At 38.5% G+C, this 17,336-nt stretch overlaps 1 protein-coding gene across 2 annotated transcripts in view; it reads right to left on the bottom strand.

Annotated features, from left to right (window-relative positions):
- The window catches only part of MFN1 (mitofusin 1), a 33,821-nt gene extending 26,016 nt beyond the window's left edge, over positions 1–7,805 (bottom strand). The window contains exons 1-5 of one of the 2 annotated variants that reach the window (XM_060099162.1): positions 7,712–7,805; positions 7,088–7,221; positions 6,079–6,194; positions 3,070–3,205; positions 1,678–1,840 (exon numbers count right to left, since the gene is read on the bottom strand). In XM_060099162.1, coding sequence (XP_059955145.1) covers positions 1,678–1,840; positions 3,070–3,205; positions 6,079–6,190 — 411 coding nt within the window. In that variant the 5' untranslated portion in view covers positions 6,191–6,194; positions 7,088–7,221; positions 7,712–7,805. The remainder of the gene's footprint in view (positions 1–1,677; positions 1,841–3,069; positions 3,206–6,078; positions 6,195–7,087; positions 7,222–7,711) is intronic. The other variant, XM_060099164.1, reaches the window with a different exon arrangement.
- Positions 7,806–17,336: the final 9,531 nt, after the last annotated feature.

Raw genomic sequence — 17,336 nt, 5'->3', positions numbered from 1 at the left:
ACATCACTAGGCAGTTATTTATTCACACAAGCCTGCTTTAAATCAATGACTGTGTCTTCTCTTTCCATTTAAATTTCCTAAAATATTTCTATTTCTCAAGATGACTTCTGACATACATTAGTTCATTACCTTTCATGTATGTGTTAAACATACAATTAAGTACAAAGGGCTTAAGACAAAATTAATAATCAAGGAAAGGGCATCAGTACACATACCTCGATGGTTCTTTTGTGACTTGTATGAAATTTTAAAGGGAAACATCTATTTTCAAATGGGCACAATAGTCCTGATCAGGCTTGAAGTGAATCTCCACAGTGACAATGTTAGGTAGGGGTTTTTCTGCTTGCTTTCATAAACTTTTTGATAGAATTATAAACTTGTATTAAAATCATGATACCTGGGCTTCCCTGGTGGCACAGTGGTTAGGAATCCACCTGTCAATGCAGGGGACGCGGGTTCAAGCCCTGGTCCGGGAGGATCCCACATGACGCAGAGCAGCTGGGCCCGTGTGCCACAACTACTGAAGCCCACATGCCTAGAGCCTGTGCTCCATAACAAGAGAAGCTACCGCAATGAGAAACCAGCGCGCTGCAACGAAGGGTAACACCCGCTTGCCGCAAGTAGAGGAAGCCCGTGCGTAGCAACGAAGACCCAATGCAGTCAAAAATAAATAAATAAATTTAATTTAAAAAAAAATCCTAATACCTTACCTATAAAATTAAAATAATAAAAGCACCCACCTGATAGAGTTGTGGTGAGGTTTGAGTTATTACAAGTATTTAGAATAGTGTCTGCCACTTATCTTGATTACAAAATAAGTGATTCCTTCATTTGTATGGCTTAAAAATATTTTCATAACTATCATCTTATTTATTGTTTGTAAGTAATCTGAAGGGTATTAGACAGATTGAGTTACTTTCTCTGATCAAACAGCAAACTCACAGAAGGAGGACTAGACCTATGAATTCACCTACAGTTTAGCCAAAACTAAAATAGCATGGATCTTCACACACTGAACTTTTGCATTTGTGGGAGAAATCTTACAACTTAAGAGAAAGTGAGTATAGCGAGAAGCAGTGTCTTTTACCAATTGCTTTCATTCCAGAGTAAACATCTTGCATCCTAATTGCTTTTTATTTTTGTTTGGCTGAAAAAAATCTAGTGCCCCTGAATTCCTTAAGAAATTTATGAAAGGTAGGGAACTACCACTGGCCTTTATCTGGTAAAGCTATAACATTTACTAATGAATATGCTTACCAAATATTCCAAAGGCAAAAATGATTTCTAAAGGCACAGATGTGTCAAAAACAGATTCCAGAGTCCAATTTTTTAAACAAAGTTTTCTTTAGAAAGACAAGATTTGAGATTAAACAGCAACAACACACTTCAATAATGTTCTTTTCACCAGGAACACTATTTTAAAAATTTTATAAACTTTTAATTCTAATTTACTTTCATTTAGGTGAGGACAGGTTTTATTCTTCCAGTAACTTAGCTCTGAAGCAAAAGAATTTTAGAAAATTCAAAATATTAGTGATGGTTTTAAAAGCTATGAATAGAAATACTAATGGTTCTTCCATCTCTAGCAATGCAGATATCTTGTAAACAATTTTTTAAAAGAACAAGTTAAGGACATTATTTCAGGTACATTATGTTGCTAAAGATCAAACACTATACCTTCACATTCTTTTTTTCATCTGACCCTTCTGTCATGAGATAGGCTTTATCTCCATCCGTTCCTTCAACACTCAGGAAGCAATTGGTTGTATGGCCAATTCCACTAGGGAGGACTTTATCCCACAACATGGCATTGATAACAGAGCTCTTCCCACTGCTTGTCCTGAAGAATGAATACACAAAATCATGACAAAACATAACAGTAAAAACTTTGTTCTTTCACTGGGTCAAAGGCCAACTTTTTTAGAATGCAAATTTTGTAAAAAAAATTTCACCAGATTACAATCTGAAATCACAGCCCACTCTTCCCATCACAAGATGTGCTCTAACATCCCATCTTAAATCTGGGCTGGACCTTTTTCACATGCAAAGCTCATTCCTATTTCTTCTTCTCAAGCAGGACAACTGAGTCATCACTTCTCCAGGAGGTCTCTTCCCTCCCACTCCTATACCACCCTAACCTGGGGTAGGGCCTCTTTCATGGACCTACTTCATACTAGACTGTTTAAGGCCTTGAGAATATGGTCAAGTGGAAGAAGCAGATAACAACATAAAACAAAAAACAAACAAATACAGAGCTTTGAGAAAAGTTTTCAAGGACATAAACAGGGTGCTTTAGCAGAGAATAACTGAGAAGGAATAACTTAGAGTGGTCCGGAAAGGTTTCTGCTGTAGTAACATTTAGGATGAGATTTGAAGAGTGAGAAGGAGTCAGACATACAACAAGGCAAAGAGAATTCTAGGCATAGGAAATTCCAAGTGCTAAAGCCCAAAGATGGGAAATAGCTTAGAAGGCCTACGAGGTTAGTGAGTAAATAAATGTTTCTATTGGTGAACAGCACATGATATCTGAACAACCAAGTGGGGGCCTCGTCATTTCTCTTTGTATCTCTAGTACCTAACAGAGTGACTGGTTCATAGGTAGTTAACAAATGGTCCTTAAATTAATGTATGAGCTGTGGCAGAAATCATTCTACCACTCCAGAAGTTTCATTAAGGAACGGCACTTCTTATTCTCCCTCTGGGAATCACGGAGCTGAAAATCCTTTTGGAAGGCACACCTGATAATCAATAGAAACTTAAAAAGAGTAAGTCACAAATTATACTTATCTGTTTTTCTATTCTTATAGCTGGCTAAGAAGCCAATTCTTAGAGATGAGCATCCTTAAAAAATAAAAATATGATTGACCTTCATAAAGCTTTATTTTATACCAGGAGCTAAAATGAACAAGTTCCTTTACATGCTAATAGCTTTTAACATTTAATACAGGCAGAAACTGTTGTGAAGAAAAGGGCGAAGAATATCACTTGCTGCAACATCAGCAACAAAGCTGCGGATAAGAAAAGCTAGTATCTGGAAACTACCCTTGAGAAGAAATAATAAAGGATTACCTGCCAAAAAATGCCACTTTCATGTGTCTCCGAGACAGCACCTCACCAATGATGGAAAGCTTATTTTTATACCTCTGTATTTCTATCAGATCATCCTCAGTAGCTACTCGGTCAAGTTCTGGATTCTTGTATGTTGCTGTAAAATTGAAATGGTATTAGAGAAAGTAATATAGGTGAATATTAAGTTAATTATAAAACAATACTTAAGATATGCATATATTTGGGGTTTGTTCTATATTAACATGATATTTGAAAATAAAAATAACATGGTATCTGAATATTTGGTAAAAGGTGAGTGCCTCGTTGCAATGGGTCATAAGAATACTGCCCAAAAGAATTTCAAAATTATTAAAAATTACAGGGGTCCAGTCAAAAGGGTACTTATTATTCATCTAGGTCTCAAAGATACAAAATACCCACCTAAGACAAAAAAGCATTTCTGAACAGCAAAACTAGAACCTAATATCCACCTATTATTATTCCATCCTCACAGGAGCTTCAAATCTTGAACTGAGAAGAGGGATTCACATGCTAAGAGTGAGGTGTGAATGGGTAGTCCCCCCAAAATAAAGATATGGTTCAAGGAGGTCTTCAAGCTAGGTAATACCTTGCTATCTTACTACTTCTTGTCTGCTTCCCACAGGGGTGGAGCAAGACAGCTCCTTGAACATGAATGAAAAGAGAACTGCAGACTGTAACCCACTCCTGTCAGGTTTGGGAGTAACTGCCTACCCCAGTCCCAATCTCTCTTCGTCCAGAGATGGCGGTAGCTGGGAAAGCAACGATTTGAAAAGTAGGAAAGTATCTCAGTTTTGTTTATATTTCAGGAATATATATTTTTACATTTTTATCATCTCATTTTGAAGGTGAAAACATGAAGATTCATTTGGCTATCTGAATGGTCCTAATTAGAGACAAATACTGACACAACTTACTGAGTGACCATCTAATTAAACTTAAGCTTCACATCTCACCATACTTTTCAAGTACATTGATAAAATATGTGCAATTTGGTGAATAAAGGCAAGACTGGCTTAAATACCATTACATTCATCTTTGTTTTTCATTTCATTCTTGCCTTCTATGTGCTTCCTGATTTACTTGCTTTGCCTCTTTTTTTTTTTTTTTTTTTTTTTTTTTTTTACGGTACGCGGGCCTCTCACTGTTGTGGCCTCCCCCGTTGCGGAGCACAGGCTCCGGACGCGCAGGCTCCGGACGCGCAGGCTCAGCGGCCATGGCCCACGGGCCCAGCCGCTCCGCGGCATATGGGATCCTCCCAGACCGGGGCACGAACCCGTATCCCCTGCATCGGCAGGCGGACTCTCAACCACTTGCGCCACCAGGGAGGCCCGCTTTGCCTCTTTTTTGCAACATTTTTTTCTGAGGTTTTAGAACCAGTAATGTAAGCAGATAGGTTATGGGGTCCCCGGAGAAAGAGAAAGAGAATCCATTCTGGCCTAAGCCATTTTGTGATCTAAGCCTGGCCACAATACTCGCCCTTGAACAGGTCTCAGTAATCGACGATCTTAAGGGAACAAAGGAATGCAGCAAAAGAGAAAAGGCAGTCAAACAATAGTGAGTGATAAAGGAGAGTCCCAGTTCCTCCTCAAGAAACATACATATATATGTGTGTGTGTGTGCGCACGCGTGTGTATATCTATCTATCTATCTATCTATCTATCTATCTATCTATCTATCTATCTATCTTTGAGTTCTGCAGGAACTAAAGTCCCCACCCAAGTGGAGAACTGAATGATGATGTTGACCCTCCTGACTTCAGTCAACTAAGAACCTGGACTCTGTTGATCTTTGCTCCAATTCTATGCTGAATTCTCCTCTGCTCAAGCCCCTTCATGAATACACATGTACCCTTAGCTTAAAACTTCCCCAATTTTGCTGTTTGGGGACACACTGCTTTGGGAAAGATCCCGTGTTCTCCTTACCTGCTGCAAGTAATAAATCCTTCCTTCTCCTGATCTGTGGTTTGGTTGTCTACTGGCTCGATACCCACCAATAACAGTTAACAATGAATTCAGATTCTAAAGCTGAATTCACTAGCTCCTAGAGTTTATAGCTCCTAGCATCTATTACATGCTCAATACACAGAAGATGTTACATTTAACTTCATTTTCACTTCCCATCAACTTTTTTAGAATAAAATATTATTCAAAAGTCACCATGCCAGCTCAAATTCTTTCCACATTGAAAACTAAGATTCTGAACCAGTATTTTTTTCCTCATTCAACAGCAAGACTTGTGTCAGATCTGGTAATACGGACAAAATAATAAGGCAGGATCCCTACTCTCAAGAAACTCAAAATCTGGTGAAAGAGAATTAGGAGGGACAAGGAAAAAAGTTTGATGCTACCAACCTACCAAATGTTTTCCCACTGTCACAGGAGTTTACAGAATCCCTCCCTTTTCACTGTACGCTTGAAGGTCGGTCAACAATTATCTCTAAAGTAGTATTTCCCAGTATGACATTCTCACCACCTTTGTTTGAACAGTTACACTGTTTAAGAAAACTCTTTTTTCCCTTTTCCCACTGCATCCCAGCCTCATTTGAGAAGATAAGATAGGTCTCAGATCTTGGCTTAACTGCTGAGTTGATGGGGGTGATAAGTATAAATGGCTAAATGTGGGCTGCCTGACTTTCAGTCTGGGCATTTACTAGCTGCGTGATCTTTGGTAAGTTGCTTACCTTTTCTGTGCCTTAGTTCCTTCATTTTTAAAATGAGTGTGATTAATATCCGCCTCAGTGTTGATGTGAGGATTAAATGAGTTATTAATAAAATAAAGTGCTTAGAATAGGACCTCACATATGCACTTCTTAGTTGCTATTAATATAATTCAATCTTCCTCCTTTGGAGGGCAGAAATGGGTTTTATTTTTTATGGTATCTCTCATAGAGCACAATCCCCTGTATGTGTTCAGTAACCAAGACTGAAAGAATAAAGCACCTTTATATATTTTCAAAAGTAATTATTTATAAAACTTAGAGGAGCTAACCTTCAACAAAATGTGATCCTTCAGTAACAAACTCCAGTAACTGGTCAAAGATTGCTGTAATTGTCTTCTTAGCCAGCACAAAGTGCTTCAGTGGAGAAGCAGTTTCTGCCATTATGCTGAAAATAAAAAGTTAGAAAAGTACAAATTAAACTGGATGATAAAGACATGTGAGTTAACAACACTTCCAGCAACATTAACTCCCCAACGAAACAAACTTCCAAACTTTTAGATATATTTCTGGGGGGAAGAAGTGTTTTATTTATATATTCACTTTTTGGCTGCGTCAGGTGCGGCGCGGGGTGGGGTCCAGAGTGCGTGGGCTCTATAGTTGGGGCACACGGGCTCTCTAGTTGTGGAGCGCGGGCTTAGTTACCCCATGGCATGTGGGATCTTAGTTCCCCAGCCAGGGATAGATTGAACCCGCGTCACCCCGCATTGCAGGACGGATTCCTAACCACTGGACCACAAGGGAAGTCCCTGGGGGAGAAGTGTTTTAGTCAGACAATTAAAGACTACTTTTGGGTGATATTCCACTGAATTCTATTGGCCAAAATCTTGATTGCAATTTCTACTTTAGTTCCTTTTGCTGATGATGAAACTGGCCAAATTATGATTGCATGTGACTCTTTTTTTTTTTTTTTTTTTTTTTGCGGTACGCGGGCCTCTCACTGCTGTGGCCTCTCCCGTTGCGGAGCACAGGCTCCGGACGCACAGGCTCGGCGGCCATGGCTCACCGGGCCCAGCTGCTCCGCGGCATGTGGGATCTTCCCAGACCGGGGCACGAACCTGTGTCCCCTGCATCGGCAGGCGAACTCTCAACCACTGCGCCACCAGGGAAGCCCTGCATGTGACTCTTAACTACATGAGGGAACACGGCAGCGAGTGACATGAAGCCAAGTTCACGAACCGTAACTAAGTTATTAAGTTTTTCAACCTGGACCTCTAGGTGGGTGGAGGTGGATATGCAGAATGAGGAAATAAAATTCCAAGATCATAATACAATACTAACGTTTAGAAAGAAGTAGTTCTCATCGCAACAAATAAGGAGGCAAGTCTTAAAGCGAGTATTAACGTTTCCAGCCAAAGTACCAAGAACTTCAAGGTGTGTAAGTTAAGAAAAATAAGTTTTGGTGGCAGCTTCTCCTGAAAAGACACCAAACAAAAACGATCACACACCAGCCTAATCCTGGTATGCATGTGTGTCAAATGCAGCAGAGGGACCATAAAGAAGGCTGAGCCTTCCAAAGCGTCAGGAAATGACAGACCAAAGGGGACAAGCGGGAAAGCACGGTGGGGGTAACAACTCGGTTCAGCTGGTGGTGAACGCCGACCTTGGAGAAAGGCCTTCCCCGTCCTCCACACCAGGCGCTGGCGCCCCGCCCGCAGGGCTCGGAGCCAGACCCCACCCCCGGCCCGCTTGCGCCGGCCGCGGCTACCGGTACCCCGGGCTCGCGGGCCTAACCCGGCCGCCAGCCCTACTAGCAACCGCAGCAGCTCCCTTCTTTTCCGCAGGACCGCGGCGGCGCCTCGTCACAGAGCGCCCCACTCACGACTCCCCGCCCCCTGCCCCCGGCAGGACGAAGGTCACCCGAGCAAAGTGAACCGGCCCGCGGCCGAGGCTGCGGGCACTCACCCTGTCCTGGCTCCGACTTGTCACCCAGCAACCGCACCTCAGCCACAGCCCTCAAGCCGCCTCATTCTCCCAAGAGAGGCTGGGAGACTGAGAGGCGGTGGGAGGAGAAGCAAGAAGGCGGTCACTTCCGGTCTCTTGCCCTTCCCGATTTGGTTTGCCTCCGTAAACGGAAGTGATCTACTCCGAGCGCCATTTTTCTTAAGGGCAGAAGGCAAGGAATTGTTGTGAGCAGGCAGTGCAACCAGAAGAATGCTTTTCCTTTCACCCCCAACTTCTGCATCGCCTCCCTCTCCCTTCAAAGTTTCCAAAGCTCTGCCCAGCCTAGGCGTAGCTAGCTGTCAGTGGCTCGTTTAGTGAGGGAGAGCTAAAAGGAGGAGGGGTGAGATGAGATGAGGTGGAGTTAGGGTGTCAGACAAGGATTCCTGCTTACTCGGCCAGCAGCAATAAAGGAAAACCTTTTGGCCCCTACCCTCTGTTCTTGTGTGATTCACTTCCTGAGCTTGGAGTACAGCGGTGTGTGTGTGTGTTGAATTAGAAGTGAGACTTAGAAAATTGATGTATCCTTGGCAACTGCTTCTCAAATTTTGTACTTGGGAATTGTGGACTTAAGGATCTTGTTAAACTGCAGATTCTGATTCTTTAGGTCAGAGTGTGCATTTCTAACATCCGTGGATTGCTGCTGCTGCTGGTCTGCACATGGGTCAGAGGAAACTCCTGGGATTTCTTTCTAGAGTTGGCAAGTGAGATACAGTTTTGCAAGTGATGCCACTTCATCTTTCTGGCCTCATCTACAAAATCAGAGTACTAATAATACCTACTTTGTGGGTAGGCTCTAGTACCCAGTTATTCAACCAAACACTAATCTAGGTATTACTGGGAAAGTATTTGTGATTAATATCTATAATCAGTTGACTCTATGTAGAAGAGATTAGTTTGGGTAATCTGGGTGTGCTTGATCCAATCAGTTAAAAGACTTTAAGAGCAGAACCGAGGTTTCCCTAATAAAGGAATTCTGCCTGTGGACTGCAGTGTCAGTTCCTGGGCAAGAATGTCCATTCTGCCCTTACTGATGGCTTGCCCTAATGTTTGTTTGTTTTTTAACAACAAAAAATTTATTCTCTCACAGTTACAGAGGCCAGGTGTCTACAATCTAAGTGTCAGCAGGGCTGAGCTCTCTCTGGAGTCTCTAGGGGGAGGTTCCTTCCCTTGCCTCTTCCAGTTTCTGGTGGCTAGAGGCATTCCCTGGCTTGAGGCTACATGGCACCAACCTCTGCCTCTATCTTCTCGTGCATCTTCACATGGGCTTCTCCCCTGTGTCTCTTTGTCTTGACTCTCTCTCTCTTTCCTTTTATATGGACACTGGTCACTAGATCCAGCATGGGGATTTGGATCCTGGATCCTAAATCCAGGATGATCTCATCTCAAAATCCTTAACTTAATTACATCTTCAAAGGCCCTATTTCCAAGTAAGATCATATTCACCAGGTATCAAGAGTTAGGACTTGGAGACATATTTTTGGGAGATACTATTAAACCTAACACATGTATTATAAATACTTTCTTTAGTCCATGGTTTGCCTTTTCACCCTTAAAAATTTTTTTTTAATCTGATGATGAGAATCGTAAATATTCTGTGGCAGGACAATCAAACTAAGATAGAAAGAAGGAAAAAAAAGACAAATGACATGCCCCCTTTGTGGCAGGCCTTTCGCAATGTGCAATGTCAATCTACATTATGCACTTGAACCAGACCTCCTCAAAGCAGGAGGATGAAATCAACCTATGAGAAAAAGTCCGCTCCTTTCTTCAGGCTCCAGCATGATAACATTGTAATTCTCTGATTAATATATTTATTTTTCATCTCATAAAAAGGTAAAAGGGGTTACATTGACCAAAGGCTTGTCTGTACATGCGTAATTGAAAAAAAAAAGGAAAAAAAACCTTTGTTGATTGAACTATAGATACAATGTTAACCTGTCAATATGATACATAATTTCTTTCTCTCAAAAATCTATAAAACTGCACCTCTAATTCCTGATCAATGGAGCAGTTCTCAGAGGTTCAGAGAATCTGTTTCCTGGGTTATAATCCTCAGTTTGGCTCACATGAAATTCTCTTTTCTTTCTTCTTAGCTTGATTGGTATTTGATTTTTCATAGACAAATTGAAGTTTAGTTGATTTACAAAGTTTTGTTAGTTTCTGGTGTACAGCAAAGTGATTCAGTTATAGATAAATATACATACATTCTTCTACATATTTTTTCATTATAGTTTATTACAAGATATTGAATATAGTTCCCTGTGCTATACATTAGGACCTTGTTGTTTACCTACTTTGTATACAGTAGTTTGTATCTGCTAAACCCAAACTCCTAATTTATTCCTCCCTCCTCCCACCCCCACTTCCCCTTTTGGTAATCGTAAGTTTGTTTTCTATGTCTGTGAGTCTGTTTCTGTTTTGTATATAAGTTCATTTGTATCATTTTTTAGATTCCACATATAAGTGATATCATATGATTTTTTTTTTTTTTTTTTTTGCGGTACGTGGGCCTCTCACTGTTGTGTACTCTCCCATTGCGGAGCACAGGCTCCGGATGCGCAGGCCCAGCGGCCATGGCTCACGGGCCCAGCCGCTCCGCAGCATGTGGGATCCTCCCGGACTGGGGCATGAACCCACGTCCCCTGCATCGGCAGGTGGACTCTCAACCACTGCGCCACCAGGGAAGCCCTCATATGATATTTGTCCTTCTCTGTCTGACTTACCTCACTTAGTATTCAATATAATAATCTCTAGGTGCACCTATGTTGCTGCAAATGGCATGACAGTACTTCACTCTTTTTTATGACTGAGTAATATTCCATTGTGTGTGTGTGTGTGTGTATATATATATATATATCTCACATCTTCTTTATCCCTATATATTTTGGATTTGCCTAGCCAGCCCTTAATTCCTTGTAATATTCCTTGCAATAAATTTCTTACCCTCTGAACCCTAACTGACACACACTCTAACCCTCCTGCCAGCAAAGTAAGAGACTATACTTGGTCATTTGCATCATAATATGAAATTTTTTAAATAAATAAAGATCTTCATTGTAAAACACATTTTGATAGAAGTACAATTCTAAGGATTCCTAGCAGAAATAATTAACATACTGTTTCTGTATGTGTTTTTGTTTATGGTGTGGAGAGGGAGGGTGGGGAGAAGAGATAAGGCATTAAAAAGCACAAAACACTTTGAAATCAAAAGATTTCCTTTGTACTTGCCTGACCAACAAACACTATAATTTACAATAATGTTAAGGCATTAAGCAAAAAGTAATGAAATTTTAAGGATGAATTTCAAGCATCAGCCAGCATGTGAAGGGTGAAGGCAGTCACTACACTTGAGATCATTCATATGTTCATTAAACAAATATGTACTGAAGAAGAAATCTTTTAATGAAAGAGCATGGAACTTGATCTGAAGACCTCAGTTCAAATCTAGACTATGCCAGTTGATAGCTATATGAAACCCTTAACCACTCAGTTAGTTTTTAGCATAGGGAATTTCAAAGGAAACTTTTGCTTTATTTATATTGTTTGAATTTTTAAAGTCATAATGGTATCCCTTTATTAGTTTTATAAATAATTATATCTTTAATATAATTATTGTATATCAAAGTAAAAGTGACATTGCATGTTATAAATTATAAAAATCATAAATGTTTTTGTATAATAAGTAATTTAATCCATTGTTTTTCTTTTTATGGAACAGACTCATAGGCAAAAACCAGCAGAGTAAACATAAAGAAGAAAGAAGAAAAAAATTAAAATATAAGGGCTAAAACAAATAGAGATTAACAAAAAGTAAAATTTAATTATTTAAAAAACTTATAAATTTGACATACCACTGCCAAATCTGTTTAAGAATGTCCAAAGTGAGGAAAGACACAAACCAAAGGGGAAATAACTCTAGATACAAAATACCATAAATGCCAATAAACTTGAAAACTCAGATAAGTGTAAAATTTCTGGGAAACTATCAAATACCAAAATTAGCCTGAGAAAAAATAGAAAACTTGAATAAGCTAATAAGCATTCAAAAAATTAAAATGGCAATTTCCCATATATACAAAAAAAGAGAGCCTAGATGATTTTAGAGGTAACATTTTACCAAATCTTTAAAGAAAAGATTAATATTATCTCATACAGGTTTTTGCAGAGCATAGAAAAAGAGAAAAAACACTCCAACTCACTCATAAGCCTAGAATAACCTTGATACCACACTGGATAGGAGGTGTAAGTAAAGAAAATCACATGTATGAATAAGGCAAACATTCTATGTGAAATATTACCTAACTGAATCCGACACTGTATTAGAAAAAAAGTTTTGTACAGGTAGAGTTTTCCTAAAAATACAAAGATAATTCAACATTAGAAAATCAACCAATGGAATTCATATTCACAGACTTAAAGGAGAAAACCCACATGTTTATCTCAATAGCTATAGAAAAAGTCATTGCTAAAGTTTAATACCTACTTACAATAAAACGTCTTAAAAAACTAAGAAAACTGCTAAAGGCTACTTATCAAAACCTACAGAAAATATACTTAATGGGGAAACTTTTGGAGTCTTACATCTAAGGCTAGGAACAATTAAAAAATGCCTGCTAATGCTATTTCTACTCCTTATATTAGTGGAAGTGCTGACAAAGTTGATGATAAGAAAAAAGAGCCATTTGGACTCACAGACTGGAAGTAAAGAGACAAATATATAATTTATGGCAGATTATATGGTTATTTACATGAGAAATTAAGCAAAGACAGCTATTAGAACTAAAAAGATTAAAACCCAAACAACATTATTTCTGTATACAAAAATCCATGTTTCAAAACTCAGACATTTTCCTATACATGAAGTAGCCAATTAGAAAATAAGATAGCATATCAAAGCAACCAAAACTGTAAAGAATCTAGGAATTGACTTAACAAAAGATGCACACAACCTTTATGGAAAAAATTTTAAAAAACATTAAAAGAGACCTAAGTAACTGGAGAAATATACAATGTTTACAAAAGAAAAGATTTAACATTGTAAAGATGTTGATTCCCTCAAAAATGATCATAACTATAATGCAATTCCAACAAGACTTAAATGGAATTTGAACTAATTCTAAATTTACATGGAAGAAGAAAAAGTCTACCAATAACTAAAACTGTTCTCAAAAGAAGAGCAGAGGACTTGCCTGGTGGTGCAGTGATTAAGAATCCACCTGCCAATGCAGGGAACACAGGTTCGAGCCTTGGTCCGGGAAGATCCCACATGCTGTGGAGCAAGTAAGACCGTGAGCCACAACTACTGAGACTGCATGCCACAACTACTGAAGCTCATGCGCCTAGAGCCCCTGCTCTGCAACAAGAGAAGCTACCACAATGAGAAGCCCGTGCACCGCAATGAAGAGTAGTCCCCGCTCGCAGCAACTAGAGAAAGCCCATGCACAGCAACAAAGACCCAACGCAGCCAAAAATTAATTAATTAATTAATTAATTAAAAAAAAAGAAGAGCAGGGAGAATAAATTCACACTACCTCATATTAAGACATACTGGAAAGCTATAATGTTTAAAGCAACTGTTAAAACATGTGATACTATTGCAGGAACAAACAGGAATATAATGAGTACAGACATACGTACAGATCCATATGCCAATTATGCCCATGGGGAGTGGATATGTGATCAAATTGGTATCATGAATCACTGGGGGAAGATGCATTATTTAACAAATAGTATTGACGAAGTCAGCTCACTTGAATGAACAAAAATAAAACTTGAATCATACTTACACACAAAGAAACTCAGGCCTAAACACAAAAGGTACAACCAGGACATTACTAGGAGAGAATGTAGGAAAACAGTTTGTGAACAAGATGTAGAAAGCACAGCCTGTGAGGTAAAATGTGATGGATCTATCTACATTAGATCTTTCCCCCCTCCTTTCCTCCCTCCCTCCCTCCTCTCTCTCTCTCTCTCTCTTCCCTTTCTTTCTCTCTTTTTCTTTCCTTCCTTCCTTCCTCACCATGCAGCATGTGGGATCTTAGTTCCCTGACCAGGGATTGAACCTGTGCCCCCTGCATTGAGAGCATAGAGTCTTAACCATTGGACTGCCAGAGAAGTCCCAATGTAGACATTTCTGTTCAACAAAAGACATAAGTAACAGATGGATGGCAATCTGGGAATCTAGTTTTTGCTGTGTATATCATCAACTAAGAACCAATATCTAAAATTTTTAAAGAACTTCTGAAAATTAACCAGAAAACCCAATAGAAATGTGAACACAGGGGAATTCCTTGGCGGTCCAGCCGTTAGGACTCAGCACTTTCACTGCCGTGGGCCCGGTCCAATCCCTGCCCTGCAAACCAAGATCCTGCAAGCTATGGAGAGGCACTTCACAAAATGAGAAACCAAAATGTCTCATAAGCATATTAAGATATTTTCAATCTTGTTAGTAATCAAATAATGCAAATTCAAACAATAGTAACAGACTACTTTATGCCCCTCAGATTTACCAAAATCAAAAAGTTGTATAAAACTTTTGATAAGGATGTAGGGAAACATGATCAGCTGATGGGTGTGTAAACTTGAGCCATTCTGGATAATATTTTGGAGGTATTTAATCATAAGCATACAAAAATATATATATACACAAAGTCCACCCCCCTCAGAAAAAAGAGAACAAAACCCCCAAATACCTTAATACAAGAATGTTTATGGTAGCATTATCTACAAAGTGAATACTTAGAAACACAGAAGGCACTCAACTTCATATTTAACTGAATTCGAGTTCAGAAAGGTGACAGAGAAGAGTTTCCTGCCCTATATGGTAAATTTCTTTGAGGACAAGAACCATAGTTTATCTTTGTATCCCTGTGCATATGGCTTGATAGGAGATATTCCATAGCTGTTTGTTAAACTGACTAGTAGTGACATAGAAGTTTTTAAGGAGCTGCAAGAAAAATTTGGTAACAATCACATCCATTGTCCTTGGTTAGTCACACAATTTATGGTTAGCAAACAGGGACTAGAAAACAAAGTCACATGCCATGGTCCAGTACTCTCTATTACATTATTTTCTCTCTTCAATTGTCTGGTATGACATTCCATGGAAAAAACAGGGCACATTTTCACTTTTTCTATAGAAAATTCTTTGAAGAGTGGTAGAGAGTAATAAAGTCCTGTTTATTCTAGCTTAAAAAGAATTTGTCTAATGATGTTAGAGAACCATTTTTCTAAGCTATAAACAAGAAATTTAGATCAGAATTTTGTATTCTCAAACTTCAGTCATTCATGTTTCACATGCTCAATTTTTTCCATGTCCATGTATCATTATTTATTTCACGCTTTTTCCTTAACTGCTTGCTTAAAAAAAAAAAAAAGTTCTGTCGTAAGTAAAAATATTCATGAATCAGATTTGATGTTACATTTTACAACATATAATTTACAACCATGAAAATAAAACTATGTACTATATATAATTATTTTTATATGTTGTGCGCTTTATGAGTCTGTATTAGATGATTTCTGAGGTTCCTCCTAAACTAACATTCTGTCATTTTGTGTTAGTTTCTCTACTTCAGCAATTTAGTTGTTCACTAAAGAACACTGGATCAGTGCCACAAGGCACTTAACCATAATCTTGTAACCATAAAGAAAGAAGTGCCATGAGGGAATTTCCTGGCGGTCCAGTGGTTAGGACTTGGTGCTTTTACTCCGTGGCCTGTGCTCAATCCCTGGTTGGGGAACTAAGATTCCGCAAGAGCTGTGCAGCCTCCTCCCTGCCCCGTCCCCCCAAAAAGTGCCATGATATTCTGCTTTTTAAAACTCCAAAATAGACGCATTAAAATTTCTAAATTCAGCACTGCTGTTAGACAGAAATTTATAAATGATTTACAGGGTGTAGAAGCGAGTGATATGGTGGGTATATGGTATGAAAGGATTAAGTTATTTTAAACAGTTTGGAGAATACAGAGAAGGAAGAATTAAAACAAATCCACTCTCACCTTGCTAATTGGGAAAATTTTAATCTTTTGAGACTTTCTGAAAGTCCAAATGAGGTGAGGAAGAGTTGCACAGAGGAGGGTAATCAGTCATAGAATATAGTTAGAGCAATATGTTTTTTAAAAAAAAACATAATTCTATAGCAGAGAAGTGGTAACCCTAAATAAAACGTGCAGGGTAGGCAAGAAGAGAATTCAATAGTCTCAGATTTCAGCCAACTAAAACCCAAAACATCATGGTAAGTGGTCTTTAGGCAGAGGATCAAAAAACAAAAGACAAAAACAAAAAAACCACTACCCACCAGAAATTACATTTCTGTGTTATGATTCCAACTCCTAATCTCAGCTTATTCTGAAGAATAAGGGCAAAAGTATCAATGATTTCAACTGTAATGTTTTTCAGTAGTGGACACTCTCTGGATAAGATATTTAAAAACTAGAAAACATTTTTCATTCAAAACATACTTTTCATTAAATTTTTCAATGTGTAATTCATTCAGCTCAATATTTTTAGCAAGAAAAAAATTATCCAGGTCATATTTGTTTGCCTATTTAAAACTCAAAATAAACAACAAACTTAAAGGTTGTAACAACAAAAATTCCCCTAAAAAAGTATCGAGTCATCCCTTTTAAAGTATGGGATTAAGACTAGTAGATGACACAATATTCCTATTTAGCAATGTGAGAAAATTGTTTTTACAATGAAGAAATTACTTTTCATAAATGTGATTTATTTTGGGTTCAGGTAGTTACCAGTTTAATACCAAGGTTACTAAGGAGAATGAACTTAACAAGGAAGTTGTGGTGATGCTTTAATATGGAAAAATCTTTATACAGAAAATTATTATTTTTTATTTTTTATTTTTTTATTTTTATTTTTTTTTTGCGGTACGCGGGCCTCTCACTGTTGTGGCCTCTCCCGTTGCGGAGCACAGGCTCCGGACACGCAGGCTCAGCGGCCATGGCTCACGGGCCCAGCCGCTCCGCGGCATATGGGATCCTCCCAGACCGGGGCACGAACCCGTATCCCCTGCATCGGCAGGCGGACTCTCAACCACTGCGCCACCAGGGAGGCCCCAGAAAATTATTTTTCAAATCACTAGTACGAAGCAGACTCCAAGCAACTAATAAACTATTAATATTTTTAGTGTTTTAAACTTACAAATTGAGCATATAACTTCATGTAATAAACATGTAAATTACATGTAACAACTTTTAGCTTTGTGAATTTACACTTTACACCATAAATGTACATACACATTTTTTCTCTTAGATTTGACTGTTGTCTTAAGAGCTTAATTTATGGAAAGCTAAACCAATATAAGATATATTTGTAAATCCATAAACTAAATACCATGAATAATTCTTGTACTCTATCTTCAGTCATCAGAACTTGAGTTACAAAGGAATATATATTCAAAAGTTCATTTTTAATTTATAGGGATGAGACTGTTAATCATAGGGTAAAACTGACTAGCCAGATTTGCTTCTCTGTTAAACTATTTATTTTCAATTAAAAAGTATTGATTCTTTTAAGTCAATCTGCTTCTCAAGAGGATTGTGGCTATTTGATATGTATTTTTTTCTTT

This window comes from Mesoplodon densirostris, chromosome 5, assembly GCF_025265405.1.
Source record: "Mesoplodon densirostris isolate mMesDen1 chromosome 5, mMesDen1 primary haplotype, whole genome shotgun sequence".
NCBI classification, from domain to species: domain Eukaryota; kingdom Metazoa; phylum Chordata; class Mammalia; order Artiodactyla; family Ziphiidae; genus Mesoplodon; species Mesoplodon densirostris.
Note: the sequence above shows the minus strand (reverse complement) of the source record. Positions and strands in the feature narration are given on the sequence as shown.